The 27856-nt window shown below is 51.4% G+C and overlaps 1 protein-coding gene across 8 annotated transcripts in view; it reads right to left on the reverse strand.

Annotated features, from left to right (window-relative positions):
- Nucleotides 1-27856, reverse strand: part of ANKS1A (ankyrin repeat and sterile alpha motif domain containing 1A) — a 129356-nt gene that overhangs the window by 50463 nt on the left and 51037 nt on the right. For all 8 annotated transcript variants that reach the window (XR_009820256.1, XM_062013300.1, XM_062013301.1 and 5 more), the window contains 2 exons: nt 24044-24161; nt 16966-17525 (listed from right to left, as the gene is read on the reverse strand). Coding sequence is in view for 7 of the 8 variants with exons in the window: in XM_062013300.1 (XP_061869284.1) it covers nt 16966-17525; nt 24044-24161 (678 nt within the window). In the remaining variant the exon portion in view is untranslated. The remainder of the gene's footprint in view (nt 1-16965; nt 17526-24043; nt 24162-27856) is intronic.

Genomic DNA, 27856 nt, shown 5'->3' on the forward strand with positions numbered 1-27856 from the left:
TCACCAAGAGGAAAAGCAAAAACAGGTGGGGAGGGAGGGAAGAGGAGACAAGATGAGCATGTCTGTTCAAGCAGCCCCAGCTCCCTCCAAGTGTCTCCCAGCATCAGAGGCAAAGCCATGGCAGCTCTCTTACAGAGCTCTCACACTGTGCCAGCTCTGATGACATGTGGGGACTGCTGCTGGCACTGCTGGGAAAGGCAAAGGGCACAAGAGCATGTTTCCATGGCAGATTCAAACTGCAGCCCCTCTGCAGTCAGAGCAATGCCTCTGAACACTCTTTGGCAAGAGCCAGGTGGGTTCCCTCCCATCACACCAAACCCATCCCCTTCATTTCTGCATCGCTGGAGCAGGGATTCCACCCTCCTCCACTGCACCCCACGCTCACATGGCCCCTTCCACCCTCCCCCACTTGCAGTTTTGCTCTTTCACAATGCAGGATGGAAGCCAAGAGTTAAGTTTGCACTGAAGGTTAGGAATAGTCAGCTGCTCTGCTTCCCTTCTTGCTGGGAAGCATCCATGCCTGCTGCAGCACTCGGCTCCTGGAGAGATGGTGCAGGACAAAAGGCCTCTCCCAGTCTCTTCACTTCCCCTAAATAGGGGTAAGAGTTCTCAAAAACCAACTTTGCCCCCACACATGGAGGGAAGAGCTGCTCAAAAGCTGCAGACAGGAGGATAATGTGGATCTAGACCACAACGTGCTCTGCTCTCAGTGGACTGGGTGAGTTCCCTTCCCAGGGATGCAGTCATGGAATCAGAGAATAACACAGTGGTGGGGGCTGGGAGGGACCTGCAGAGCTCATCCAGCACAACCCTCTGCTAAAGAAGCTCCCACCTACATCAGGTCACACAGGAACGTGTCCAGGTGGGTTTTGAAGCCCTCCAAGGAAGGAGCCTCCACACCCTCCCTGGGCAGCCTGGGCCAGGGCTCCCTCACTCAAACACTGACACAGTTTGTCCTTATGTTTCAATGGAACTGTTTGTGTTGCAGCTTCATCCCATCACCCCTTGTCCTGGCACTGGCTACAACACAAGCAAGTGCTGCCCCAGCCTCCTGACACCCACCCTTTAGATACTTGTAAGTGTTGATGAGCTCCCCCCTCAGTCTCTTCTCCAGGCTGAACAGCCCCAGGTCCCACAGCCTTTCCTCACAAGGAAGATGCTCCATCCCCTCAGCATCTTGCTGGCCCTGCACTGGCCTCTCTCCAGCAGTTCCCTGTCCCTCTGCAGCTGGGGAGCCCAGAACTGGCCCCAGGACTCCAGATGAGGCCTCAGCAGGGTCATTATGGTCTGACAGGGGGAAATTCCCTTCCTTCCCTGCATCCCTTTTGCACAGCTGGATTCCAGCTGTGAATTCACGCTGTGCCAGGCCCAGTTCCCTCATTTCCATCTCACTGCCCTCCCCTCACCTGACATCTCCTACTCACACACCAGACAATGCAGCAGTGAAGCCTTGCAGGTGCTTCTTCAGCATTAAAAACCCCACAAGACCTTTCCTCAAAAGCAAAGAATTGCCTTCTGCTGTACAAAACTGAATGGCAAGAGAAGAATCCCACAGCAGAGCATCATCTTCCACACCCACCCTCTGCTGGACATCATCTGCTCCAGAGCCCATCATGGTCACACTCACAAGTGCATTACAGCTCCTGCCCAGGGAAATCCTGCTCTCCACAGAAAGACTCAAGCCACACATCAACTCAAACCCTGGTTTACTGCTGATCATCTTCCTTTGACTGGGAAGAGGCTGCAAAGGTAAGAACCCAGGGGAAGGACACAAAGCCAGTGAAGGAATGAATGCTGCAAAGCATCCCTGTCCTCTGCATCAGCCCTCAGCTGCACTCCCCAGCACCAAGATGGGGCTGCAAGAAGAGATACCTTGGAAATGGCCTTTGTAGACTTCTTCAGGCTGTTCTTTCCCAGTGGTTAATTATTAAAATACAAAAATACCCTGTTTAAATATAGTGCTGCAGTTCAGCCTGGACACTCAGTTCTCATTTGTTTTGGCTTAACCTGGTTTTTTCCACTCAAGCACCACCCATCCATCTCTGAGCAGGTTGTGGGAGGGTTTGGGGTAGTTGGGATAGGGGAGGCTTCTGTTTGGTTTGTTTTATACCCATAGGAAAAAACCACAACATGCTTTTGCCTTCTACCTTACTACAACCACATGTGTCCCAACTCATCCTCAGGGATAGCTGGCTCCATGCTCCAAAGGGCAAAGAACACTAAAACCAGGAGAGGAGACAAACCATTGCAGAGCTCCAATACTTCAGGAGAAGGAAAGGCTGCAAGGATGGCAGAGAAGCCTCCATTAAAGCCCAGAACAGGGATATGATGGGGAAGAGCTGCAGAGCTGAGGCCAGGACTGAAGCCCACTGATTTATTTCCACGTTTGCCCATGTTTTAATGACAAAGAAAAATGCTCTGAAAGAAAGCAAAGCAGCTGGGTGGAGCTCAGCATCCTTCTGGGGCTGGGCAAGTGCTAAGTTCTTCCACACAGGCAGGCAGGCAGCCACAAAAACATAGCAACTGGCAGCTGATTCCAAAACAACTTTATCTTAAACCAAACCCCAAGCAACTGAGCTCTGGTTAATGGAGGAAAAAGGTATTTGTTAATGTAGGAGGCCAGTGAAAGCTAAAGTGGCCTGGAGGACACACTGAGGTTTGCTCTGACAGGGGACACTTCAACACCAGAGTCCTGCAGAGTAAGTCCCCAGCTCACAGTGCTCGTGGCAGAAGCCTCTGAATGACTTTCTACATGAGCAGGGTGCACAATGTCTCCTTTCCTCTGGTACCAGCCCAGCTGGGTGCAGGGCACCCAGGTCCCACGTGGCTGTGAGGACCACAGGGCAGGGGTGAGGCATCAAAACCACCAAAGATGCTTTTTCTCAGAGGGCAGCCACAGCCCTGCAGCCACCCCTGCACTCTGCTTCCACTGCCCTGATGGATGTGAAGCTGTGGTGTCCATATTAACCCCTCCAGTTTTGCCTCCCTAGAGCCAGGTGCTGAAGTTTGGAGTCAGAGAGTCCACTGAGGGATGCAGAGGATGATTAAACAAGCCCCAGGGTCTTTTATCACCACAAGAAAAGCCTGCTTCATGCAATCTGAGCTGTCTGCAGCACCTCATTTGCATGCAGGGAAAGGAGGCTTCATTCAGAAAGCAGCACTCCATCAGCATGACACTCCCCCAGGTCTGGGAGCAGCTTGGTGCTGCTGGAGCTTTCTGGAAGGGGGTTAGTAAAACCTCACCTGTGGCTGCAAAGCCATTTAGCAGCAGTGTAAAGGCAGAGGGTTTGCTCTCAGCCTCTGCAGCGTCAGGGATTCCCAAGGACACTGCAAGGTTGTCCTGGGAGAAGAAAACATCAAACAATACACACACACACACACAGATGCCAGCACTCAGGTGCCCAGGCATTGCTGAGAGCTACAGCTATCCTACCCAAGAACATCTATAAGAAGAGTTTCCCCCTCTCCATCCCCTCCAAGAACAAGTGTTCAGAGCATCCCTCTGCTCCAGACAATGATCTGTGCTGCTGTTCCACAGGCAAAGCCCCCTGTACCCCTCAGCACACTGCAGGCTCTCAGCCCCACAGAGCAGCTCCTGTCTCCTCCCTTCAGAATCAGGGCAGCCAGCTAGGAGGGGAGGTCTGTGTTTGGTAACCAGGAGGTTGGTAGTGTGCCTGAGACATGAGGCTGCCAGCTAACCTTGCCATGCAGACCCCTCTCTCTGCACCAGCTCCCTCATGCACACACAGACACACATCCCTTTGCAAGGAGCTCCTCTCTGAGAAGCCAGATATCACCCAGATGTGCCTTTGGTAGGCAGAGGGGAGCCCCTGTGATGCTTTTATCCTGGTAAAGAGCAGCTTTTGGAGTTTACTCAAGGGCACTGAAGAAAAACTCCAGTTAAGTGCTTTCCCCTTAAATCACTGGAACAACTTCAGACCTGTTAAATCAGGTATGAACAAAACAAGATGTAAATGCTCCTGCCAAGCTCCTCAGTGCTGCATCAGCTCCTGTTGTCTGGGCAGCTTGGAGGGAACCACATGTTGTCATCCAGGGATGGCTCTGAGCAAAGGCAGGTCTGGGCACGTGCACACACACACATGGAGCTACAGAATGCTGCCTCTGGGAACCACAGCAGCAGAAACAACTTTGGTTTTCCCCTTTCCAGGTGCTTGCTGTGCTTCAGCAGTTCACCCAGAGGTGACAGCAGCATCCCCACTGCTGCAACACAGGGGGGCTGCCAGCTTGGGCCATCACTAAGGCTGTCAGTGGAGGGTGGAACAAAAGCTCTCCTGCCTCTTGCTTCCTGAACATACCCACCCTTAGGGTACAACCTCTGGTACCACACACCATTCCCATCTTTGTAAGCTCTCTGTGTGGGGTCACAATGCCTCCTGCTACCTCTGTAGCCCCTTCCCAAACTGCCAGCTTAAAAATGGCCAGCCCAAAAGCCTGATCACAGAGCAAAGGAGTTCCAGCACAGCAGCACACGTGGGAAACCCAGAAACACTGAGCAACAAAGTGATCCAGATCAAAATCTGTCATTAAATGTAACCACACAGAACCATCAGCCATGTGTGGGGATTAGTGCATTGTGATGACACCCTGCAGCATCAGCAGAATTAGGAATAGATCAGGATTCCCATTATAAAACCTTCTTATGAAGGGGTTCAGAACCTATTGTACAAACTTGCCTGGGGCCAGAGCTTAGCAAACAAGGCAGCAGTTCCAGCAGCATCTTTTATTCTTGAGAGTTACTTAGAAAGCTGGGTTTAAAAGTGAGCAGTGCTTTAAATTCCTGCAACTCTAAATAGGTGTCAAGGGCCAAGACTTCAATATTTCTAAGCTTCAGCAGCTGAGGGATGGGGCAAAGTTGGTTTAAAATGATTTAAAAACCCCTCCAAACCTCTTAAAACCCAGACAAGGGGCTTCTATAGTGTAGAACTCCTTTGAGTACAATAAACTCACAGTAACAAAGCAACCAGCCTCCTTGGAGCAGGGGAGAAAAACATTGAGGTGAGGGAGCTGCCCAGAGGGGCTGTGGAGGCTCCTTCTCTGGAGACATCCCAAACCCAGCTGGGATGGGCACCCTGGGCAGCCAGTGTGCCCTGCTCTGGGTGGTGCTGCTCTGGCAGGGGGGCTGCACTGGATGAGCTCTGCAGCTCCCTTCCAACCCTTGAGACTCTGTGATTAGGTCAATGGATGATGCTGGGGAAGCACAGAACATCTGATGCTTCTATTTCATAGCAATACCACAGCACCAAACCCCAAGCACAGCAAAGGTAAGACAAGCACAAGCTGTGTGGCTGCCTGATCCCCCTCCTGCACACACAACCTGCCCCTCAGCCTTCAGCAGCAGGGCTGAAAGTTGTGTCTGACACTTCTGAGGTGACTCCAGCACGACATGAGATGCTGCTGCCTGCTTCCAAGTGGTTTGTGGATTCTTCTAGTAAACAAGAGCAAGTTATTTTGGGGTTGCTGGGAGGAAAAAGAAAGGACAGCTATTAAATGAAAATGTAGGGTTTTCTTCTTTAATTGCTGACTGGTGAGATCATCTCTCAAGAGATGCAGGACACAGGCTGAAGGGGATGGAGGAGGTCAGCTGTGACTCAAGTGTCACATCACTCTGCTGCCATTCAGTGAGGTCTCACTGAGAGAGTTGGGCAGAGAGGAACCTCCTGAGGTGCTGCTGCTTCATATTGATCAGCCACATCTCTGGACTCACCTGCTGCTTGCCCAGGCATCAGTGCCCCAGGTCACACACCCAGAGCCCTGCAGCTGCCAAGCCCTTTGTGGAGTCAAAATAATTGAGGTGTGATGTGACAATAGAAGGGGTAACAACAGAGGGGGCAAAGGCCACACAAGGAAGGCAGCTTTTCTCAAAGCCAAGAAGACACAGGCTCCAAGTAGCACAGTGAGCAGGGCAGCTGCTGGCAGCAGGCAAAGCAAGAGGATGCTGCATGCAGCCACTCATCTGGGACACAATACAGCAGGTGCTGCTTGAACAAGCAATTATGCCCTGTCTGCTCCTCTGTCCTAATGATGCAACAAATAAGTGATTTAGGGCATTTCTCTCCATAAAAGTCTCTGGTTAATGGGGATCTGATATTATTAAATGACATTGCATCACATTGGAGTCAATGGCACAGAATAGAGCTGGAGGCTTGTGACCAGTGGAGTTCCACAGGGATGGGATCTGGGGCCAGTCTGGTTCAACATCTTCATCAACCACCTGGGTGAGGGCACAGAGGGACCCTCAGTGAGTTCCCTGCTGGCACCAAACTGGGAGCACTGGCTGATTCACCAGAGGTTGTGCTGCCAGTCAGTGAGAGCTGGGCAGGCTGAGAGTTGGGCACAGAGGAACCTGCTGAGGTTCAACCAGGGCAAGGGCAGAGTCCTGCAGCTGGGGAGGAACAACCCCCTGGCCCAGCACAGGCTGGGGGTGACCTGCTGGAGAGCAGCTCCAGGAGAGAGACCTGGCAGTGCTGGCTGAGAATAAACTGCCCATGAGCAGCAACGTGGCCTCGTGGGCAAGGCCAATGGCAGCCTGGGGGCAGCAAGAGAGTGTGGGCACAGGGCCAGGGAGGTTCTGCTCCCCCTCTGCTCTGCCACATCTGCTGAGGCCTCATCTGGAGTCCTGGGGCCAGTTCTGGGCTCCCCAGCTGCAGAGGGACAGGGAACTGCTGGAGAGAGGCCAGTGCAGGGCCAGCAAGATGCTGAGGGGATGGAGCATCTTCCTTGTGAGGAAAGGCTGTGGGACCTGGGGCTGTTCAGCCTGGAGAAGAGACTGAGGGGGGAGCTCAGCAATAGTTACAAACATCTCACTGGTGGGTGTCAGGAGGTTGGGGCAGCACTTGTTTGTGTTGTATCCAGTGCCAGGACAAGGGCTGATGGGATGAAGCTGCAACATAAACAGTTTAATTGAAGCATAAGGCAAAACTGTGTCAGTGTTGGAGTGAGGGAGCCCTGGCCCAGGCTGCCCAGGGAGGGTGTGGAGGCTCCTTCCTTGGAGCTCTTCAAGAACCCCCCTGGACACGTTCCTGTGTGACCTGATCTAGGTGGGAGCTGCTTCTGCAGGGGGATGGGCTGGATGAGCTCTAAAGGTCCCTTTCAACCCCCTCCATGCTGTGATTCTATGACTGCATCCCTGGAGGTGGAAGCAAGGCTGCTCAGACCCAGCTGGAACATGTCCTTGGGGCAGAGGGATGGCTGGATTGCAGCATGTGCCAGGATCTCTGAAAGGGATGGAGTTCCAAAGCTGAAGAGCAGGAGAAGGATCTGGGACAATACCTGCCAGCTCCTTGCTCCAAGTGTAGTCCTGGAAAGCTTGGATCTAGGCCATGAATCTCATTTCTAGATTGGTGACAGCACATGAACCACTTCTGGTTCAGTTTATGCTGCTTCAGCTCACGTTGTCAGCATCACCAGCCCTTAGAGCAGCCTCATGCTTCACTGCTCAACATATTGTACAGCAGATACCAGCCTGTGTGAGGAATTCAGCACAAGAAATAGCAAAGGCCTGGCAAGTATAATGCTCAATTTATTAACCCAAACCTAAACCACAAGCTTGAGGCAGTTGTTTGAGGCACATTTCAACACTGCCCTGCTGAATCCTGCCCCAGCAGCACGTGCTTTCCACACACAGCACGAGGACTCAGCTCAGCTCCTTATTTATTGCAAGCCATTCTGCAACTGTTCCTTAGTGATAGAGGGGAACTCACAGCTTCTGGCTTAATATGGTCTCAGAGCAGCTCATTTGGATCAGGGTCAGGGACTGTTGCTTCATAGCACTCTGCAGTCTGTGGTTTTGTACAGATCCCCAGCTCACAAATTCAAACACACAGCAAAGAGAGGAACTTGGAGGGTGAATAAATCTGTGTCTCACCAGCAGCTTCTGGTGGATCCTCAGATTCAGGGCCCTCCAATTACCAATTATTTTGACAAACACCCAGTCAAATTTGATGTTAACATGACAAGAAAGACAAGCAGATGTGACAAATGCATCTGCTCAGAACAGGGCAATGGCTGGACAAAGGTATTTTGAATTCACAGTAAAAAAGGCAAAACCCAGTAAGAATACTGAATCAGTTCACTGTCTCCACAGCTACATTTTCATGCTCTCACATCCAAGCACACAAAGCCAATGCTGATGTCAGGCTCTTGGTGCAAAGGCTGTCTCCAGCTTGCAGAATGTGACATAGTACAGTGAATCCCAGCATGGGGGGGTGGAAGGGACCTTTAGAGCTCATCCAGTCCAACTCCCCTGCTACAGCAGGTTCCCCTGGCTCAGGGCACAGGAATGTGTCCAGGTGGGGTTGGAAACCTCCTGAGAAGGAGCCTCCACACCCTCCCTGGGCAGCCTGGGCCAGGGCTCCCTCACCTCAGACCCAAAGGACTTTCTCCTCCTGTGCCAGGGGAACTGTTTGTGTTCCAGCTGATGCCCATCAGCCCTTGTCCTGGCACTGCAGAGAAAAGAGTGTTTCTCCATCCTCCTGACATCCATCCTTTAGGCACTTAAAAGTGTTGATAAGGTCCCTCCTCAGTCTCTTCTCCAGGCTGAACAGCCCCAGGTCCCACAGCCTTTCCTCACAAGGAAGATGCTCCATCCCCTCAGCATCTTGCTGGCCCTGCACTGGCCTCTCTCCAGCAGTTCCCTGTCCCCCTGCAGCTGGGGAGCCCAGAACTGGCCCCAGGACTCCAGATGAGGCCTCAGCAGCTATGGCAGAGCAGAGGGGGAGCAGAACCTCCCTGGCCCTGCTGCCCACACTCTCTTGCTGCCCTCAGGCTGCCATTGGCCTTGCCCACGAGCCCACGTTGCTGGCTGCTGTTTACTGTGTTATCACCAACCCTCCTGCCTGGAGACTTCTGAGAGCTACAGAAACACTTTCTTTTTAAAAGCAAAATCATCTGGAGTGCTGGAAGATGCCATGTAAAGTGGAAAAGGACAGAATGAAAGACTGAATTTAGTAGGGATACTGAGGCCAGACATTTCTGTCCCTGTAAAAAGAGAGTCCTGAAACTAGAGCTGCTCACAAGGCTGTTACAGAAGCAAAACCTCCAGCAGAGCACAAGTGACTGACACAGAAGCATCAAAAGCTCCTGATTCAGAAATCCTGAGTTAATACACTTGAAAAGTTCACAGAATCACACAGCAGCACTGCACATAAGATGCTGGATTATTCTAATCTAAAGGCTAATTTAGAGCCACGTTCAGCCTGGCAATAGTGACCTATAAATAAGAGGAGAGAGAAGTGGTTGTGCATTTAGAGCTGCACTGAGGGCATTTCACAAATCCTTTGGGCTGTGTGGATGGAAGGATTCTTCTACACACAGGGCAACTGATAAGCTGCAATCTCTCCCTGTGTCTTTAAACCCTGCCTTAGGGAGAGTTGCCCCAATAGAATCACTGAATCATTTCAGCTGGGAGAGACCTTTCAGCCCATGGAGTGCAGCCTCTGTCCCAGCCCATCACCCTCAGTGCAGCACCCACCCAGCTCTGAAACCCCTCCAGGGACGGTGACTGCAGCAGCTCCCTGGGCAGCTCCTTCCAATGCCTGACAGCCCTGGCACCAAAGAGATTCCTCCTCACATCCAGCCTCAACCTCCCCTGGGGCAACTTGAGGCTGTTTCCCCTTGTTCTGTTGCTTGTTACCAGGGAGAACAGACCCATCCCCACCTGGCTCCAGCTGCCTTTCAGGTAGTTGTAGAGTGAGAAGGTCTCCCCTGAGCCTCCTTTTCTCAACAGCCCCAGATCCCTCAGCTCCAAATCCTTTCCCAGCCTGGCAGCCTCTGGATCCTCTCCAGCACCTCAATGTGCTTCTTGCAGAGAGGGGCCCAGAACTGGGCACAGTATTGGAGGTGCAGCCTCACCAAAGCCGAGCACAGGGCAATGCTCAGCTCCCTGCTCCTGCTGACACACTGTTCCTGAGCCAGGCCAGGATGCCCTTGGCCTTCTTGCCCACCTGGGCACGCTGCTGGCTCAGTTCAGCTGCTGTCAACACACACTGGCAGGTCCCTCTGTGCCTGGCAGCTTCCAGCCTCTCCTCCCCAAGCCTGTAGCTCTGCTGGGGGCTGTTGTGGCCCAAGTGCAGGACTTGGCCTCATTGAAACTCATGGACCTCACCTTGGCCCAGCCACCCAGCCTGTCTGGATCTCCCTGTAAAGCTTCCCTGCCCTCAGGCAGATCAACACTTCCACTCAGCTTGGTGTCATCTGCAAACTCACTCAAGGTGTCCTTGATCCCCTCATTAATAAAGAGGTGAAACAGGAGTGGTCCCAGCACTGAGCCCTGGGGGACACCATCTGTGACCAGTCACCAACTGGATCTAACTCCACTGACCTCCAACACCTGTCTGGTTCCAGACAAACTGACACAACTCAGAGCTGCCAGACAGAATTCTTGGCTCTAAACCTTCCTGCTACATACAGTGATAAAGTACTCTAGTCTTTGCCTTTCAGACCAGGACACTAACCAGTCTTAGCTATCAAACTAGTATATTGTCTCAGTTTGTCTTGGATTTGCTGAGATCAGCCCTGCTCTGTAATTTAAGCAGGCTGCCTGTCTGCAGGAGATGCTGGTATCCTGGACACAGAAAAGCTTTCACTTAGAGTTATTCAGGATGGAGGAAACCTCACCATTGGGGCAAAGGGAAACGAGATCCAAGGCAGGGATGAGGTAAGAATTCCTGACCTTAGCACAGGAAAAACAAAGGGAAACTTTGGGATCTGGAGATAATAATCAGCCCAATCAGTTGATTCAGATCCTGATGGATCCTGTTGAGAACAGCAGAAATCAGAACAAAAGAATACTGGGCACATTAGTGCTTGTTCCCTAAACAAACACAAGAACAACAGTCAAACATTTCCAATAGGCAAAGGGGAAACCAGAATGATGAGAGACAGCTCCAGGCAAGGCCAATGGCAGCCTGGGGGCAGCAAGAGAGTGTGGGCACAGGGCCAGGGAGCTTCTGCTCCCCCTCTGCTCTGCCACAGCTGCTGAGGCCTCATCTGGAGTCCTGGGGCCAGCTCTGGGCTCCCCAGCTGCAGAGGGACAGGGAACTGCTGGAGAGAGGCCAGTGCAGGGCCAGCAAGATGCTGAGGGGATGGAGCATCTTCCTTGTGAGGAAAGGCTGTGGGACCTGGGGCTGTTCAGCCTGGAGAAGAGACTGAGGGGGAAGCTCAGCAATAGTTACAAGTACCTAAAGGGTGGGTGTCAGGAGGATGGGGCAGCACTTGTTTCTGTAGTGTCCAGCAATAGGCTGATGCGCATCAGCTGGGACACAAACAGTGCCACTGGCACAGGAGGAGCAAGTCCTTTGGTGCTGAGGTGAGGGAGCCCTGGCCCAGGCTGCCCAGGGAGAGTGTGGAGGCTCCTGCTCAGGAGGTTTCCAACCCCACCTGGACACGTTCCTGTGCCCTGAGCCAGGGGAACCTGCTGTAGCAGAGGAGTTGGACTGGATGATCTCTAAAGGTCCCTTCCAACCCCCACCATGCTGGGTTCTGTGAAACATTCAGATTTAAACACTGAAACCAAAAGAATTACTTTAGGAGGTGTGGGCTGCCAGCAGGCAGGGAAGGAGCCTCGTGAGTCCCAGGGATGTCCTTGGGACATGTGAGCTGCAGATGCTATGGCCAGGCTGTGTGTGCTGCAGCTGCTATGAATATGGAGAGGCCAAACTTATTTTCTCAACTGCATTTCTCACCTGAAATACCAGTACAGTGAGAGCCATGCAAGAGCCTCACCTGGGCAGGTAAACCCACTGCATCTTGTAGAAGTTCAGTTTCAGCAGCCACAAGAACAGCAGCCCTCCTCCTCAATAACGAGGGATATACCATCTGCATTTTCTTCCCACCCCCAGCTCCAAACTCTGTATTTCAGCTTCTGAGTGTTGGCTGTAGACAGTGGCAGGTTTTGCATCAAGAGCTTTCCTGAAAGTTTCACATTTCCATGCAAATGTTCTTAATCCTCAACTGCTGGAGTGTGATGAAGGCACTAATTCCACAAGGTACTTAAGCACCCAAGCAGACCTGGCAGGGTTAATGGAGTAAAGGCATCCCAGAACAGCCACAACCTCTGACAGCTTGTTCCCCAGCTCTTCAAAGCCCTGTGATGGAAGGCAGGGCAGATGTGCCATTTCCTCCTGGCATCTCCCTGAGGTGACATTAAAGACCCTCAAAATGGGTCAGCAATAGGTGAAACAGCTCAACCCCAGTTACTGCAAAGGGACAAGGAAACCTTCTGTGGCAACAGTGGTACAGGGAGCACCTGTGCAGTTATTCATAGGGGATGATGGTTGACCAGGGCCATCATTAACTACAGAACATTCCTTAATGCAGTGAGTTGACTTGGGGAGGGGGGATGAAAGAGCAGCAGCCATGCACTGGGCACCTCCTTTTGTGCTAAAATAGCTGAAGTGAGGTGCATGTTTCATTCAGCTCCCTCAGTTTCTTTTGAAGGAGGTTTAATCTCTGCCTAAAAGAGCTGAAGGCACAACACAAAGCAACCACCTCATTTTGTGAAACTGATGCTCTGAGCCCAGCCTTCATTACAAATCCAGCTTTGGAGCCACTTGCTTGATGGCAGGCAGTGACACAAGTGGAGGATTAAGGGATGTCAGGAGCCAGGTCTGAGGCTAATTCTAAGGAGCCTGCCTCATTTTTTGCCCCTGAACACTTACCAGACCATTTATCTTAGCAAAACTTAGGACCTCAAGCAGCATCATGCCTCAACTCCAGCCTTCTCTGCTCAGAGTGGGTACAGACACAAGCTGCTGACATCAGGTTGCACAGATGTGTCAGGAACAGTCCTCAAAGCAAAGCAGCCCTGCCCTGGAGAGAGGTGTTCTGGCTGCAGGGGGTACAGGGCAGAAATGAACAGAGATGACTGCAGGAGCAGCAACCTGTTAGAGAGGCATCAAACCTCAGTCCCTAGAAGCCAAGACACTACAGAACATCTCTGTGTTTTGCCAAAGCCAAACATGCCCCCTTCTCCTTCCTCCTCTACAAATGGAGCCCATTCATCGAGGGGTTTTCACTTCATCACCTCACTTGGTCCTGGGAGAAGTGAAGCTGCAAAGGATGAACCTTCCAAAGCCAGCACACTGCTTTTATCAACCTGACACACCTAAGGGACAGAAACCATTGATCACACAAGTTCTTCAAGCCACTGCAGTTTTTAGAGGACTGTTTTACAACACCCTCAAGCCCAGCCATCATCCCTCCCTGCTCCTCCCAGGAGGTTACCTCCCTGCTGATCACTCTCACTGGCAGAAAGCTGCTTCTGCAGGGAAGTGGTGGCAGCTCAGTGAGTGATTGTGATGAAGTTTTGCTTTGCCTTGGTCAGGCTCTGTTCTTCAGCACAAACACACTGATAAAAGGATCTACAAACCACCCCCCCCAGCAAACAACAACAGAAGCTGGGGCTGGAAGAGAAGGAATCACTCATCACAAACCTGGCTGGGAGTGCTCAGTGAGCACAGGCTCAGAATAAAGCCAAGTTGTTGCATATCCCCCAGCCTTTGTTAAACAGCTTACCATCTGTATTAGACACGTGTTGCCTTTCATCCAAAGAGACCTGAAGCAGCTTATCAAGAGAGAGGGATCAATTCAGCCCCTCTGGATCACACCCTGCAGGTGGGAGGATTTGCTGAGCAAACTCCACGGGACCCCAGTGCTATTTTGCAGGTTTGCCTGCCTAGGGCAGGGCTCAAGCATGATCTGTGCAGATGTGCAGGGCTGGAACTGCTCTACAGAGGAGGAAGGCAGAGCAGATAGCAGTGAATCTGCCCTGGAAAGGAGGCTGGTAGCTGAGCTGAGCCCACAGAACCCCTCTCCCCTTGCAGGAGTGCAAACGGTCCATTCTCCTGCACAGAACTCCCTGTGAGCTGCCACTGCCCCATTCTCACCTCCTGTCCACTAAATATTTATGAGCTGATTATGAAACACAAATGTGGCACTTCAGCCCTCAGCCAGTTTTGGAAAGGTTCAAATCCTTCTGCTGCCAGGGAGCCCCAGCCCCTGGCACGCTGCCTCCATCCCACCTTGCCTCACACCCAAGCAGAGAGCTGAGCTCCTCACCCCTCTCCCTGGGCAACACATGGCTGTTCTTAACAGTTTCTCTGGCTTGTTTGCAGAGGGTTTCAGTGCACAGCAGTGGAGGGGGACATCCCATGTGCAGGAGCCTGGGGGTCGGGGACAGGCTGGACACGCTGAGCAGAGCCCTGGGCAGCACGGAGCACAAAGCTGCACTGTCCTCCTGTTATTTGGGCCAGGTCCTTGGAGCAGGGGAGCTGCAACTGGGAACAGGGATGAGCTGTTTGCCAAGTGAATCATTCCTTCCCCATCCCACCCTTTTGGCAAAGCCAGCACCACCTTCCACTTCCAACAAAGGGCATTGGCAGCACACGCTGGGGAAGGGACGTGACCCTTTGCTTCCGAGCAGCACATTTCCCTGCAGTCCCCAGGCACTGAGACTGCTTGAGCACAGTCACCCATGGCCCAGAGCAACCCTGGCCCAGCCTCTGCTGCAGATCCCATCTGTCCACAGACACAAACACATCCCTCCCTGAGTCCCCAGAGCCTGGAGCAGACACACCTACTGCTGGCAAGGCCAGTGGGCAAAGCCCTGGGAGGGTTTGCTGCAGCTGTGTGTTGCACAGAGCTGCACGTGGAGCACTTTCCTCCTCACTTGTCTGCATAAAGACTATTACAATTAACAGAATGGTGCACATAAATCTGCCATTGTTTCCCCTCAACACAGAGGAAGAGCCAAATCACTGTGAATGGGGGTGGCTCAATAAGGTTTTGCATTAGCCTGGTAAATTCAGAGGCTGCAAGTTGCATCTAATTCAGAGCAGCTGCATTATCTCATTCAGGGAACTAATTAAACCTTCAATAACAGCACTACATTTATGTTTAAGTCTCATTGTTGTCATTATGACCAGCCAGATTAGCCCCTTTCTGCACATTCAAATCACTGCAGAGAGACCCCAAATGCTCCCCACAGGTGCATCTTTATCACTTCTTAACCATCACAGGAGTCTGCTTTAGGATGTTTTATAGCAAGAACTGGCCTGACCATAGAAAACTGCTCTCAGCAGCTCCACTTTATGCTGCTTCTGTAAAGAATTGCTCAGCTCCATGAGCTGTTCCCCTTGTGCCAGCAGTGCCAAAGAGCACAACACTGCACCAACTGTCAGGACCCCACGTGCCTCCCTCCAGTCTGCAGGAATTAAAGGGCAAACCTAGCTGAAGGCAGCAAATCACCCCCTTCTTGGGGAGATATTTAACTTCACATTGTGGTTTTCAGCAGGAACAAAAAACATCCTGCCAAGAGAAGCCATTGCCATCCCACAGATGGGGAAACTGAGGCAGGGAGGAGAGGTGTTAGTCTAGATTCATAGAGGGGGGTTTGTGACAGTGAGGAGACCCCAGGGCAAGTCAGGGCTCTAGCCAAAGGATGCTACCACCAGATCAAAGCAACTCCACAACATGTTCCAGTTACATCAGAAACCAGGGACACAAACCCATCAGGGCTTGGTAGTACAGACTGTTTTCCAGCTAGACCTGTCCTGCTGCAGGCAGATGTGAATGTCTCCCATTCCTCCTCTGCTTTCCTCACCTGAAGGTAACAGGAAGGAAAAGCAGCTTTTCCTCTTGGGGCTTGTGTGGCTGACACTGGGTGGAAATGGTGCCTTTTGTTTACAAGCAGGGAAGCAGATCTCTGGGTTTGTTGCTCTGAGCAGAGGAAGCACAGGCACACTCACACTTGACCTCTGCTGCTCCTGAAGTTGTGCAGCACCAGAAAGCCAAAGGCTTCTTCCCTTTCCATGTAAACAGCTCTGTGAGGCATGGAAAGCACAGTGAAAATCACCCCATCCTTCTGCTGCAGAACCTTTCACTGACAGCCATGGCACCACTGACACAGGTAATCACCAGCCAAGCCTCTACAACCAAAAACAGCCACAGAGGAACACAGCTCAGCCCTGAAACACTGCAGGGACTGAGTGTGAACTGAAACACGGGCTGGTAGTGGGGAGGGAATCCCACTTGGCTTTCAGCATCTTTGTGTGCCTCCCTCTCCCACCACAGATGATCTTCTCTCTGAGACAGGCAGCAGGCAGTGCACAGAGCACAGGTGAGCAGGGGAACAACCATCCCACACTGCCCCACACCTCCAGCATCACACCAGGGGGGTTCCTTTCCTTTCAGTGTACAAAGAGTGGCTCATCTGAGCTTCTCCCTTCCCCAGCCCTGCTGCTCCACGGCACAGAATCATCTCCAAAGAATGCTTCAGTAATGCTGTGCTGCTGAGTTTCAGAGGGACACTTAATCTTGCCTGAGTGGTTCACTAGGGCCAACTTTCTGAGCATGAAATATTTAACTATCCACAGGCCTCCTGTGCTATAATAAAGTGACTTCTACCAAGAGTCCCAAAGAAACACGTGAAGAGGAGAGTGGGAGCTGTTCCATACACAAAGCAGCCTCGTCCCTCCCTCCCTGCCATCCCCATGAAGCCAGGACACTGCTGACACCCCCACAGCAGAAGAGAAAGAAATCATCTCCTCTGGGTGCTGGGAGACTTCACAGGGGGAAAGAAATGGGAAGAGGAGGTGAACATAAAGGAGCACAAGAGCACTGTGTTATCAGCTCGCTCTCACTGGGGAATGTAAAGCTTTCCCTGGCTTGCCTAGAAGACATCAAGCCCTGTATGTGAGCAGCTTAAAAACACTTTGCAAAGCCCTTCACTTCTTGCCACTCTGCTTCTCCCACACTCCAATTAACCCTACCCTGTGGCATTTAACACCTTAAAGACTTTGAGGTGAGCGTTTGCCTGGTGGTGCAATGTCAGAGTTAGTAAGGAGAAGCACTCGGGGCCCCCTCCAAGGCCAGGGCGGTACAGAGACGAGCTCACGTTGTACAGATGCATTTCTGGCACAGAAGCTCTTTAAGCAAGGTCAGCCTTACCTCATCCCACTCTGAAGCAAAGGATGGCGACTTCTCCAGCCTCTTCTTGCCCGTGCTGCAGTTGGAGAGCGATTCGCTCCGGCTCCCCATGGCATCGTCCTCCGTCGGGGAGCACGTCAGGAGATCCGAGTCCGACTTGGACAAGCTGCGGCTGAGTTTGAGCTCAGCTTTGGGTTTGCTCCCTGGGTGGGCTCTGCCCACAGCTCTGTCCCCCTCTTCCTCAGCACCAGCAGGGTGCTGCAGCCCGTGGGGCGTGACTAGAGCGGCAGGACCCGCCCGGTGCTGGACGGTGGCGTACAGCGCCTGCTGGCTCTGGTCCGGAGAGCTGGTCCCTACTGATCCAGAGGCAGGTGAATCAGCATCCTCCAGCTGCATAGCAGGTGGGTGGCTTGTAGTTTCTGTGCCTCCTTTCTCCGTGGAGGAAACGAGTCTGAAAGGGTCCTCGCTTATGTCACAGATCGGGGAAGAGCCGTGGAGCAAGCCTGAAAACTGCTCTGGAACCTGCACGTCCTGGCCGTCGGCAGAGTCCTGGCTGCGGCTGCCACTGCTCCTCCTGCGCTCTTCGAGGGGATGGAAACACGAGGGGAGGGTGCAAATTAAAAACATGGAAGAAGCAGCAAAATTCCAGCCCTCTCCCTGCCCTCCCTCAGCGAGGGAGGGAGAGATAAAGAGAGAACAGTTGGGTATTGTTCCTCCTGCTCAACTTGTACCCAAAGTCGTGGCATTTATGAAATTCCAAACACCAGCCTGATTGATGCAATCTGGCAGCTCTCCTTGTTGTTTTATTCCTGTTAACACTAACTATCAGGCCTTGCTATATAAGGCTAAGAGAAGTGCTAACTATATCCTGCAGAGAGAGCAAGTGAGGTAGGAGAAGCAGAGACTGAGGCTCCTGGAACATCTGATACGTTGCCATAAAGGCCAAAGTGTTATTTAGAGCAGAGCTCCCTGCTCTTGGCACGAGCTGCAGCCTGGGAAAAACTTCTGGACTCTAAGAAACCTGTGAGTTCCAAAATCTGCTCCTCAAAAAGAAACCCAAACCCCACTGCTTTCCCTCCCCTGTGGTTTCTGAGTTTAACCTCTCCTCCTTCCTCAGGGGAGAGAAATAAACAGCTCATGCAGTAAAAAAAACCCTTCAGCACAAAGTCTCACATTGAGTCACTGAGCACAGGATAAGTCTCATCTCCCAAAGCAAGGACTGGTTGTCCCAGAAATATGACACTTCCTCAGCCACTCCTGCACCAATGTCTTTAATGTCAGGTACCAGGGTCCTGCATAAACCATGAATAAGTGACTGGTCCCAAGTGCCAAGCGTGTGTGTGCAGACACACAGACATGTGAACTCACCTTGCTCACACCTGATGTGCACTTGGACTGCTCAAAGCAAAACCTTGGTCAAGCTATGTTCCCCAAGGATGTTTTGCATACCTGTCCAGAGTGGTTTGAAAGTTATAACCCCTTCCATTTAGTGCTGAAGAAACCCTTCAAAGGAGCAAAACCAAAGATGCTGGGAAGGAACAATCACTCCAGTAAGGCAGCTCCAAAAAGCACAGAGGATGTTTAGATGTGAGGAGGAAATTGCTGGTGTTGCAAGGCAGCAGCTCTGGGAAGCACTAGGCTTGACAAGGCATTTTCAAACACTAACACCCATCTGGTTCTGTAGTCTGTCCTCACAGAAATGAGGCAGGAAAGGACTGAAATCATCATTTGCCTTCGCAAGCTGCTTTGGATGCTGGGGGCTCTGGGGGCTCTGTCTGGGGAGTGTAGCTCCTGCCTCTCACAGGCTTTTGTTTACTCCCCAGAAATGCTAAAAGCAGCTTCCTCAGTTGGCAGCTGAGTCAGGAACAGCCAAAGCCTGAGCTGAGGTTGAGTGCCAGGGCAGAGCTGGCACACGGCTCCCCTCGCCGGGATCAAGTGATGCGAGGGCTTATTTCATCCTGGATCCTACGAGGGAAGGATTCCAGGACAATGAAGTAGTTGTTGATTATCTTGCACTGACACATAAACCACAAGTTCTGCAGCTGAAGCTGCCAGAGGGGAGGCACATCCCCAAGGGCACGTGGTGTCACCAGCATCACCCCAACGCTGGCTGGGCAGAGCCAACAGCAGCACCCCAGCTGAAGATCCAAAGGCCAGACTATGCTCAGTTACTCTGCACAAAGCTACAAAGCTGGAGAGAAACCTCAGAAGAGGTCAGACACAGGAGTGACTCACTGCACTCACAGCACACAAGAGTGTGAGGAAGAAAAAGCCCCCAGCCTGGGAAGATGGACACAGCATTGAGGGCACAGTTGCATTAACCTGATGGGAAGGGAAAAGCTTGTGCAGGACCAACAGCTTTTCCTCCCTTTGAAAGAACTTCTTCCATGTCCCAGCTTAACCTTTACTGACATTTCTGCTGAAGGCAAAGAAGTGGCTGGTGCAAGTTTATGCCCATGCTGGAACACTTGGGTCCAGCCAGAACAAAGTGCTCCAAATGCAGCTCCAGAGCCTCATAAAAGGGCTCCTGTTGAGCAGCCAGCACAGCCACCCATTCCTCCTCCAGCCAAGGAGGGAGGATTCAAAATACAAGGCAGCTGCCAGGGAGGGGTGAAGCAGAGGCAACAGCACTTGCTCAGAAGATGTGAGGAACACCATGAAGGAGACATTTCAGAGTGTGGAACTGCTGAAAGCTGCAGACAGAAGAACCAGGGTGGGCAGGGAAAAGCAACCTCACTCCTTTTTACCACTGAGGTGCACAAGGCAGGAACTCAGAGGGTTCTCCCAAGGGCATCCTGGGCTTTCAAGGAGTCCTTTTGGGCTTTCAACTAAAGGTGCCTCAGGATGGCTGGCACAGAGGTTGTTCTAACCACTGGCCATCTCAGGAGGATGGACCTTTTTGGGATAGGTTACTGATATGACTCAGTCAATGATGACATGAGCAGTAATCATTTGTCAAGGGTGCAGTGAGTTTGGAGAAGGGGGAGATAATGCAGAGGTGCTAGAAGAGCACACACCCCCCAGTTCTATCCAGCTCCTGCACTTGAAGGGACTTGAAAGTGTGCTCCTCTGGTTATACCTTTTGACTCAGAAAGCAAGTTGTCCTTAACACAGGGACTTCTGTTCAACTCCCTCAGCTCATTTTACACCCAAGCACAGGCTTGGTCCTGACTTCTCCAGCCAATGCCTGCTGGAGGTTTCACTGTCAGGAGAAGTTGCTTCCAACATCTAATGGGATCAGGAGCCCCTTTCTGGGTACAGCCTGTCTGCTTCCCAAGGAGGATTCAATTAAGAGCTTCCCTGCCAGCAGCCTGGTGACTCCAGATATGAAGCACTTCCCTGAACTCATAGCATTAATCTGCAACCACCCTGCCTTGATGGGATTTCTTCCCCTATATATCATCACCAGGATTTGTTTCCTGGATCAGGAGAATGAAGCTGTTACTGCTGCTTCATGCTCAAGCTCCCCAACCTTAAAACCAGCAAGGCTCCCCATGCCAGGCTTTGCAAATCCATCTCCTGAGGCACCAAAGGCCAGAGAAGGAGACTGGCCTTTAGGGTGCTACTTTAGAGGTGCAAAAGTAACCTCCAGCTGCAGCCAAACTGAAACAAAAGCTCATCTACACAGTGAGGTTCTGCCTGTGAAACACATGGAAGTGTGTCCCTGGATGAGCCTCACCAAGCTCAGGCATTTGGGGCAGAATTTATCCTCCAAAAGCTACCTAAACTTGTGCTTTTTTGTACTCCCTCCCCGAAATGGCAATAAACCACTGTCCCAGGTGCTCAGAGAGATCAGAGAGACTCTGCACAGAAGCTTCTAAACAGGTCACAAGAGCAGAAATGCAGGCTTGGAGCTGAGCCATGGGAAAGGGATCTGTCCCCCAGCCATGGTAACACCATGCAGGCTGTGGTCCTACACTAGCATTCACCTCACAGCAAACCAAGAGGTTTCTGTCCCTTCCAGCAGTCATGTGTCCCCACAGGTTGCCTGCAGGGATATCCATCCCATTGCTGCTGCAGCCATGCTCTGTCTCTAGGAAGGTATATTTCAGTCTCTCTGCAGCATGTTTTGCCTTGTGGCACTGCCTCATTTCAGATCTCTGGTTTAGAGCAGTCACACATCTGGTGGAACCAGTATAACCATAATGAAAAACCCCAGCAGGAGGAAGGGCAAGGTAAGGACTTCAGTGATGTCCCTGCTCATTGCAGGGGGGTTGGACAGGTCCAACACAAACTACTGTATAATTGTGATCCAAGATGGAAACAGCACAGCAGAACCTCAACAAATAGCAGTTTTGAATAACTATGAGAAGGGACTGAGTCAGTGCTACCTGCAGCTGGTTACTGCTGACAGCAGTTGCTGGTGACACTCCTGAGCTCAGAGTGAGACAGCCATCAAAACTCAGAAGTATTCATCCCCCATCACATCTCTGAAGGCAGCAGTTGTACAGTCTCCTCCTGCTCATTTGCCACCCTTTGCTCATTTACAAGCCCTGTTTCAAAGGCTGAATGCTCTGACTTCATGCATGGGATTGCACACAGTTTCCTTTACCAAAGGGAAAGCATTTGGCTCCAACTGCTTCTGATGCTCTGCCCAAAACATTGGGCCAACTTTTCCCACTGCTCCAGCATGTGACAGCAAACTGCTGTCACATCCACAAAAGGCAACCCAAGCCAGGCAGATAATACCACATTCATCCAGCCACTGGATACAAGACAACTTGCAGCACGAGGAACAAAAGGCAGCTATCACATGTGAAAGGCACCATTACAAACAGCATGCCTGAAACTCAGCCTTTCAGCTGCCCTGAAAAGCCTTTCTCTACAGCCCAGAGAATCAGAGTCCTTCTCTTCTGACCAAAGGCTCCTCCAGAACTCATCAAGCAACATCTACAAGTCCAGCCTCTCAGATCAAGGGCCAAGAAGCAATTCAAGGCCACACTTCAGCCTGCTCTTGCCTTGGGACCGAGCTGCTGCCTTTGATGCTTCAAACCCTCCTGATCCAGAGGTGGGAAAATCCTCCAACACCCCAAATTAAAGCCCTTGTTTAACTTTCTGCCAAAACAAACCTGCCACTCCCTACAAGCATCCTCTCCCCCCTTCCCATCAGGGTCTGACTTGCATTCCATGCCTGGCTGTGTCTGCTTCCACGTGCCCTTGTGGCATCTGACCCCAACCACCAAAGCCAGAAATCATGCTGTTCCCAGCATCATGAAGCACATCTCAAAGCTGATCCAGAGCTATGGAACTCATGTGCAGAAAGAAGCAACCTGGAATGCTGTGAGGGAAAACAAGGATGAACACCACAGCTCAGGAAAACAATCAGGGCTGAAGAGAGAAAGTCGTTGCCTCAGCTCCTCCTGGGGCTGAGAGACCTGAAGTCCCTGGGAGGACAGAGCTCAGCTGCTCCTGCAGCACAGGGATTGCTGCCACACGTGCAGTTGTGCCACAGGGATCTTGGAGATGGTTTGGGAAACAGTTGGTACCCTCTGGAGAAGGGAGAAAATGATCATGTTGCCTTCTCCAGCTCCACCTTAAGAGGAGATGGCCCTGGCAAGCTTAAGAAATGCAAGAGATGAGAAATACATTGGCTGGGCCCCTTCCCCCTGTGAGCAGCTCTTCACTTCCACCAGTCCTAAGGCTCCACCACAATAGTCACAGTGGTAATTGCATTCAAGAGCAGACAAGTCCTGGGAGATGAGGAAACTCAACTGCATCCTTGGATTCCTCCCACTACCACAGTGGGGAGGGCTCCAGGTTTGTTACAAACACAGAGACTGCAGACCCTGAAGTCACAGCTATTCTCTTTTTCAGCTGCATGTCAAAAGACAGGACTCTGCTCTGGGTCCTGAACAGGCTAAAGATGCTTCCCCCATGAAATGGGGCTTGGACAACCTGCAGAACCAATGCCTTCAGGTGTTCAGGGGAAGAGATTTGTATCAAGAACAAGCAGATGCATTACTTGGAGATTTGATTTGCATCTGACACATAATTACAACACACCTTCTCTCATATTAATCAAGCCATGGCAGAGCTGCCAGAGAAAGGAGCAAAGCACTCAGGAAAGAGCTCACACTTGAATAACCTGCAAGAGCTGCACACTGAAAAGAGCCTGAAAGCTTCTGGTTCAATGGCTGCAGCCCAAGGACTATTCCTGGCCAGACTGCAAAGCAGCAACCTGAAAAGCATCCTAATTTTGCCTCCAGCAGCAAGTGGCTTTGGCAAATGCTGGTGGGAAACCAATGACCTCTTGTGCCACCCCCTGTACAAGCCAGGAGTGAGGCAGGACTCAGGGAATGAAAGGTCTTACAGGGCAGTCAGGGAGGCACCACATCCAGTCTCATCATCCTCTGCTCACCCTCAAAGTGAGATGGTTTTCAGGTTTAGAGGCCAAGTTAAATCCTTCCAAACCCCCTGCTCAGAACTTCTGGATAAAGCAAGAGATGTTTTACTTCAAGCAAGTTCTAGTTTCTCTTTTGTTCTGCAGCAGCAGCCAAACTCAAGAGACAAGGTGTTCCCAAACCCTCTCCAAAGCACAAAGTCCCTCTGGGAGAAGAGAGACCAGGGCAATGTTCAGTCAGTTCTAGAGAAGGACTTGTTTTTCCTCCTTTGTTACTTTCCACCTCGAATTAGCTTTAACACACAGTGGGATGTGGATTTGAAGACCAGGACAGCATTTGTATGTGCCCACACAAACATGCAAAGCCAGCAGGTCTTCAAATGCAGCTGGATGGAGAACAGGGCTCAGTGAAACACTCCCACTGCTCCATCTTGCTGTAACAACACAGCCCAGCCTTTCACCCTCTGCATTTCCTTGACTCTGCACGAGATTTGCTTAGTCTAAGTTAACAGAGCAGGTCCTTGCAATCTCTTAAGTTGTCAAAATAGTGGAGTTGCCCTTCCTCTGTGTACATTTAGTCCAGGAACACTGAGATCTCTCCTTTAGAAAAGTGAAGATTACCAGGAAGACAGAACAATTGCAATCCAGAGCCCAGCTGCCCCACCCCACAGAGCTCAATTGTTCCAGTTCCTCTCTGCCCCCTTTATTTTCCTTCCATGCATCTAAGCAAACAGCTCTGCTTTTTGGATGGTCACTTACCTTTTGTTTTCCTATCCACTGCAAGTGGCTTTTTAGTTTCAGCTGTGAGCAACAGCTCGTAGGGGTGTTCCTCTTCCTCAGCTCCACTTCCCCTGCTCCTTCCTCTCGGGACAGAGACCTAAAGAAAGACAGCACACTGTATTCTTCCCCAAAGCAATGCTCTTCATCCCAGCAGAGAAGCACAAGGACTCTTTATGCCATGGTTTAAGCAAGGAATTGGCAGAGGCAACACCTTTGCTGTGGAGTGGGATCTAAAATGTAATCCTCCCCCTTTTTTCCCTCCTCTCAAAAGCCACCCAACCCCCCTTTATTTTGGAGCATTTAAGGCTGCTGACAGCTTTCTAAGCACTGACCAACTGATTCAATGTGCAAGCTCTGCAGCCAGCCTGGAGGGGGGAAAAGAGCTGAGACCATTATTCCTGTTCATCCCAACTCAGCCTCACTGTTGCTATTGGGATTTGCATCGTCATTCACTAGTCAGTTGCTGGCTCTGGTAGGACATGGCTGAAAAGAAAAAGCAGTCCAAGTGTCTGTCACCTTCACACAAGCCTCAGAGCTGCCATTACTAGCCTGGGGATGCACAGTGTGTTTAGGACTAAAGAGCCCTCAGTCAACAGTGTATAAACTCAGTTTAACCTCAGGATGTGAGGCAGTGATTGTGCTCATTTAAATCCCAAAAGGCCTTCCATTAGAGTCTGTTTGTAAGACTGCCAGACCAGCCAGCGAGCTGCTGTGCAGAGCCAGCATCCATGTGCAGGGCTGATTCCTAGATGCAGGATCCCCAGGAGTCTTGCTGCAGACTCTCAGATGTTGGGCTACACCTCAACACTGAGGATGAGACGCATTCAACACCCTTGGGAGAGCCCTGTGTGCCACCCCAGTGCTAAATGAGGCTCAAGTGGGCTTCAGGGCACCCTGGCTGCATGGCCAGTTGCCTTTCAGCACCATCTCCTGGCCAGACCCTGGCAGGTTGAAGCAGCCAGGTCCCAGGAGCGTGCCTACAGCCAACCATGGTGGGGTCAAACCCAAGCCAGAATGTAAGTGATCCCTATTGCTGCCAAGGCAGGGAAGGACAGGTCTGAACAACACATCCCTCCAAGGAGAGCTCTCCTACCTCTCAGAGTCTCCTGGAGCTGCCACTGTCTAGACAGCAGAGTAAGCACCACCTCCAGCACCCTCCCCATCAGAGCTGCACCAAGGCTGAGAGGTACCTACCCAAGTGCAATCTAGCCAGGGCCTCTGGAAGCTTAGGGAGCCTTGGAGAGACAGCCCTGAGCGAGCAGCACAGACAGCAGTCCCACATCTGTGCACTGCCTCTGCAGGAACCACTTGGCTTTTAAATCAACTTTCTCAATGGCAGGAAACGAGCCGCGTCCGGCAGAGAAAGGATTTGCTGTCACCTGCCTGGAGCCAGAGCTGCTCACAACAGGGCATGGAGCAAGAAAACTGCTCACCAGATGGTGGCACAGAACCATTAAAACCATAGCAGTAGGTAACAGGCTGTCATCAGAGGTCTTGGAAAAACAGTGCCCAGCCTGGAGCTGGAGGCAGAGATGAGTGGACTCCTCAGGCTCCCACAGATGCCAGCGCCGTTCTTTCCAAGGCAGCATCTCTCTGGCAGCACACAACTCCCAGCTTGTGCTTTGTTAACTTTTGTGCCTGCATTTCCAGGCCTGCTCACACTTTGTTGTCTCCACCTCTCCTCCTTCTAAGCTTTCAGTAAGAGTTTCAGGTTCAAACCCACTGCAAAGTCACTGTTTGCTGGGGAATTCTGCACCCAGGAGCACAACCGACCACATGGAACTCCCTTCCAACTCACCTTTCATGTATTTAGACATGTTGTATAACATCCACTATTAGCAAAGCCCAAAAATAAGATGCTGTTGGTAATGAGCATCCCCTTTAAAGTGTATTTAATCCACAGCAGTGGACTTTGAAAGACTTTCTCAGGGGTAACTCATCTCTCTTCTCTCTCCTCCCTCATCGCAGCTGCAGAGCAAACTGCTGTAACAATCACTCACTTCCCTGGCAGATGAGTGGTACACAAATGAAACTCAACTTTAATTGGACAATGCAGACTCTTGTTCAGCTGCAGCCCCAGAAGGATTCTGCAGACAGTGGAGGAAGGCACCCAGGCACCTCCAGACCATCAGCTCTTCTCTCTCTTTGTACTAACGTTATTTTCCATGATGAAAGCTGGATTTGCTTGTTTCTGCACATCTGGTTTGACTGATAGCCCCATCCTGGCAGTGCAATCAAAAGACTACTTTTGAAACTTGTTTGGCCCAACCCCAGAGTATTCAATGAGTAACTGTCCTGGCTCTAATGTGAGAGCAGGTCTGGAGGATGGCAGGTCAGGATGCTGCTCTGAGATGCTGAGAGCATTCCCTGGGCATGTTCCTGTTCATGCCTGCCCAAGCCAGAGAGAACACATAGATGGGAAAACATGGGCAAGAGGCAGAAGGGCTCAGCACCTCAGAAGCAGCAAAGAAAAAAGAATCAGACCCAAAACTGCCTTATGGGAACATCTCAAAGGTCATTTCCAGGCAGCGACACACGCTGCCCACAAGTTCCATCCGTGAAATGAGTTGCAGATCAGGCTCTCCCCAGTGAGTCACTTTGTGTCCAAGTCTATTTGCCAGCAAAATCTCCTTTAGCAGATCATGTTTCCAAAGCTGTTAATGGCAGGACAACACAGCAGGTGTTTGATAATTAAATATGGCAAGATAACTCAGCAGGAGCAGCTGATGCACGTTTCCCTCCCTCGTGTTCACAGGCACAAATGAGTTCTGCTTTCTAATTATGCTGTGACCTGCTACCCAGCTCTCCTCTGCCCAGAGCTGGCTGTGGGACTGGAGATCACACACTGCAAAGTCATTTTAACAGTAATGCAGGAATCAGGCCACAGATCAGTTTTACTGCTCATGCACTGGTTGGAGCTTTTCATAGAGTCACAGACTGGAGGGGGCTGGAAGGGACCTGCAGAGCTCATCCAGCCCAACCCCCTGCCCAAGCAGCTCCCACCTACATCAGGTCACACAGGAACCTGTCCAGGGGGGTTTGAAGAGCTCCAGAGAAGGAGCCTTCACACCCTCCCTGGGCAGCCTGGGCCAGGGCTCCCTCACTCCAACACTGACACAGTTTTGCCTTATGCTTCAATGGAACTGTGAATGGAATGTTTGTGTTGCAGCTTCATCCCATCACCCCTTGTCCTGTCACTGGATACAACAGAAACAAGTGCTGCCCCAACCTCCTGACACCCACCAGTGAGATGTTTGTAACTATTGCTGAGCTCCCCCCTCAGTCTCTTCTCCAGGCTGGTCCAGCCCCAGGTCCCACAGCCTTTCCTCACAAGGAAGATGCTCCATCCCCTCAGCATCTTGGGGTCCCTGCACTGGCCTCTCTCCAGCAGTTCCCTGTCCCTCTGCAGCTGGGGAGCCCAGAACTGGCCCCAGGACTCCAGATGAGGCCTCAGCAGCTATGGCAGAGCAGAGGGGGAGCAGAACCTCTCTCAACCTGCTGGCTACACTTACAGCTTTTACTTTATAAAAAGTCAGTTCTATTAAAGCAAATGATGTTTACTCATGTCTTGTGGAGATTTGACAGAAAACAGATGACATTTGTGCTTTGTAGGAACTTCAGCAGATGAACATACAAAGTGCCTGGTGAGCTGGTTTGACAGCCAGAGGCAGCACACACTGCACTTGCTTTCCCTACAACCACTGCATCTGGAAAATAAGGCAAGCCACAGATTGAGTTTTGCTTTGAATACTCTCCTGGTTGTCAGCAGAAGTTGCCAGGATAGAGTTGTGG

Source organism: Colius striatus, chromosome 22 (genome assembly GCF_028858725.1).
Source record: "Colius striatus isolate bColStr4 chromosome 22, bColStr4.1.hap1, whole genome shotgun sequence".
In the NCBI taxonomy this organism is placed as follows: domain Eukaryota; kingdom Metazoa; phylum Chordata; class Aves; order Coliiformes; family Coliidae; genus Colius; species Colius striatus.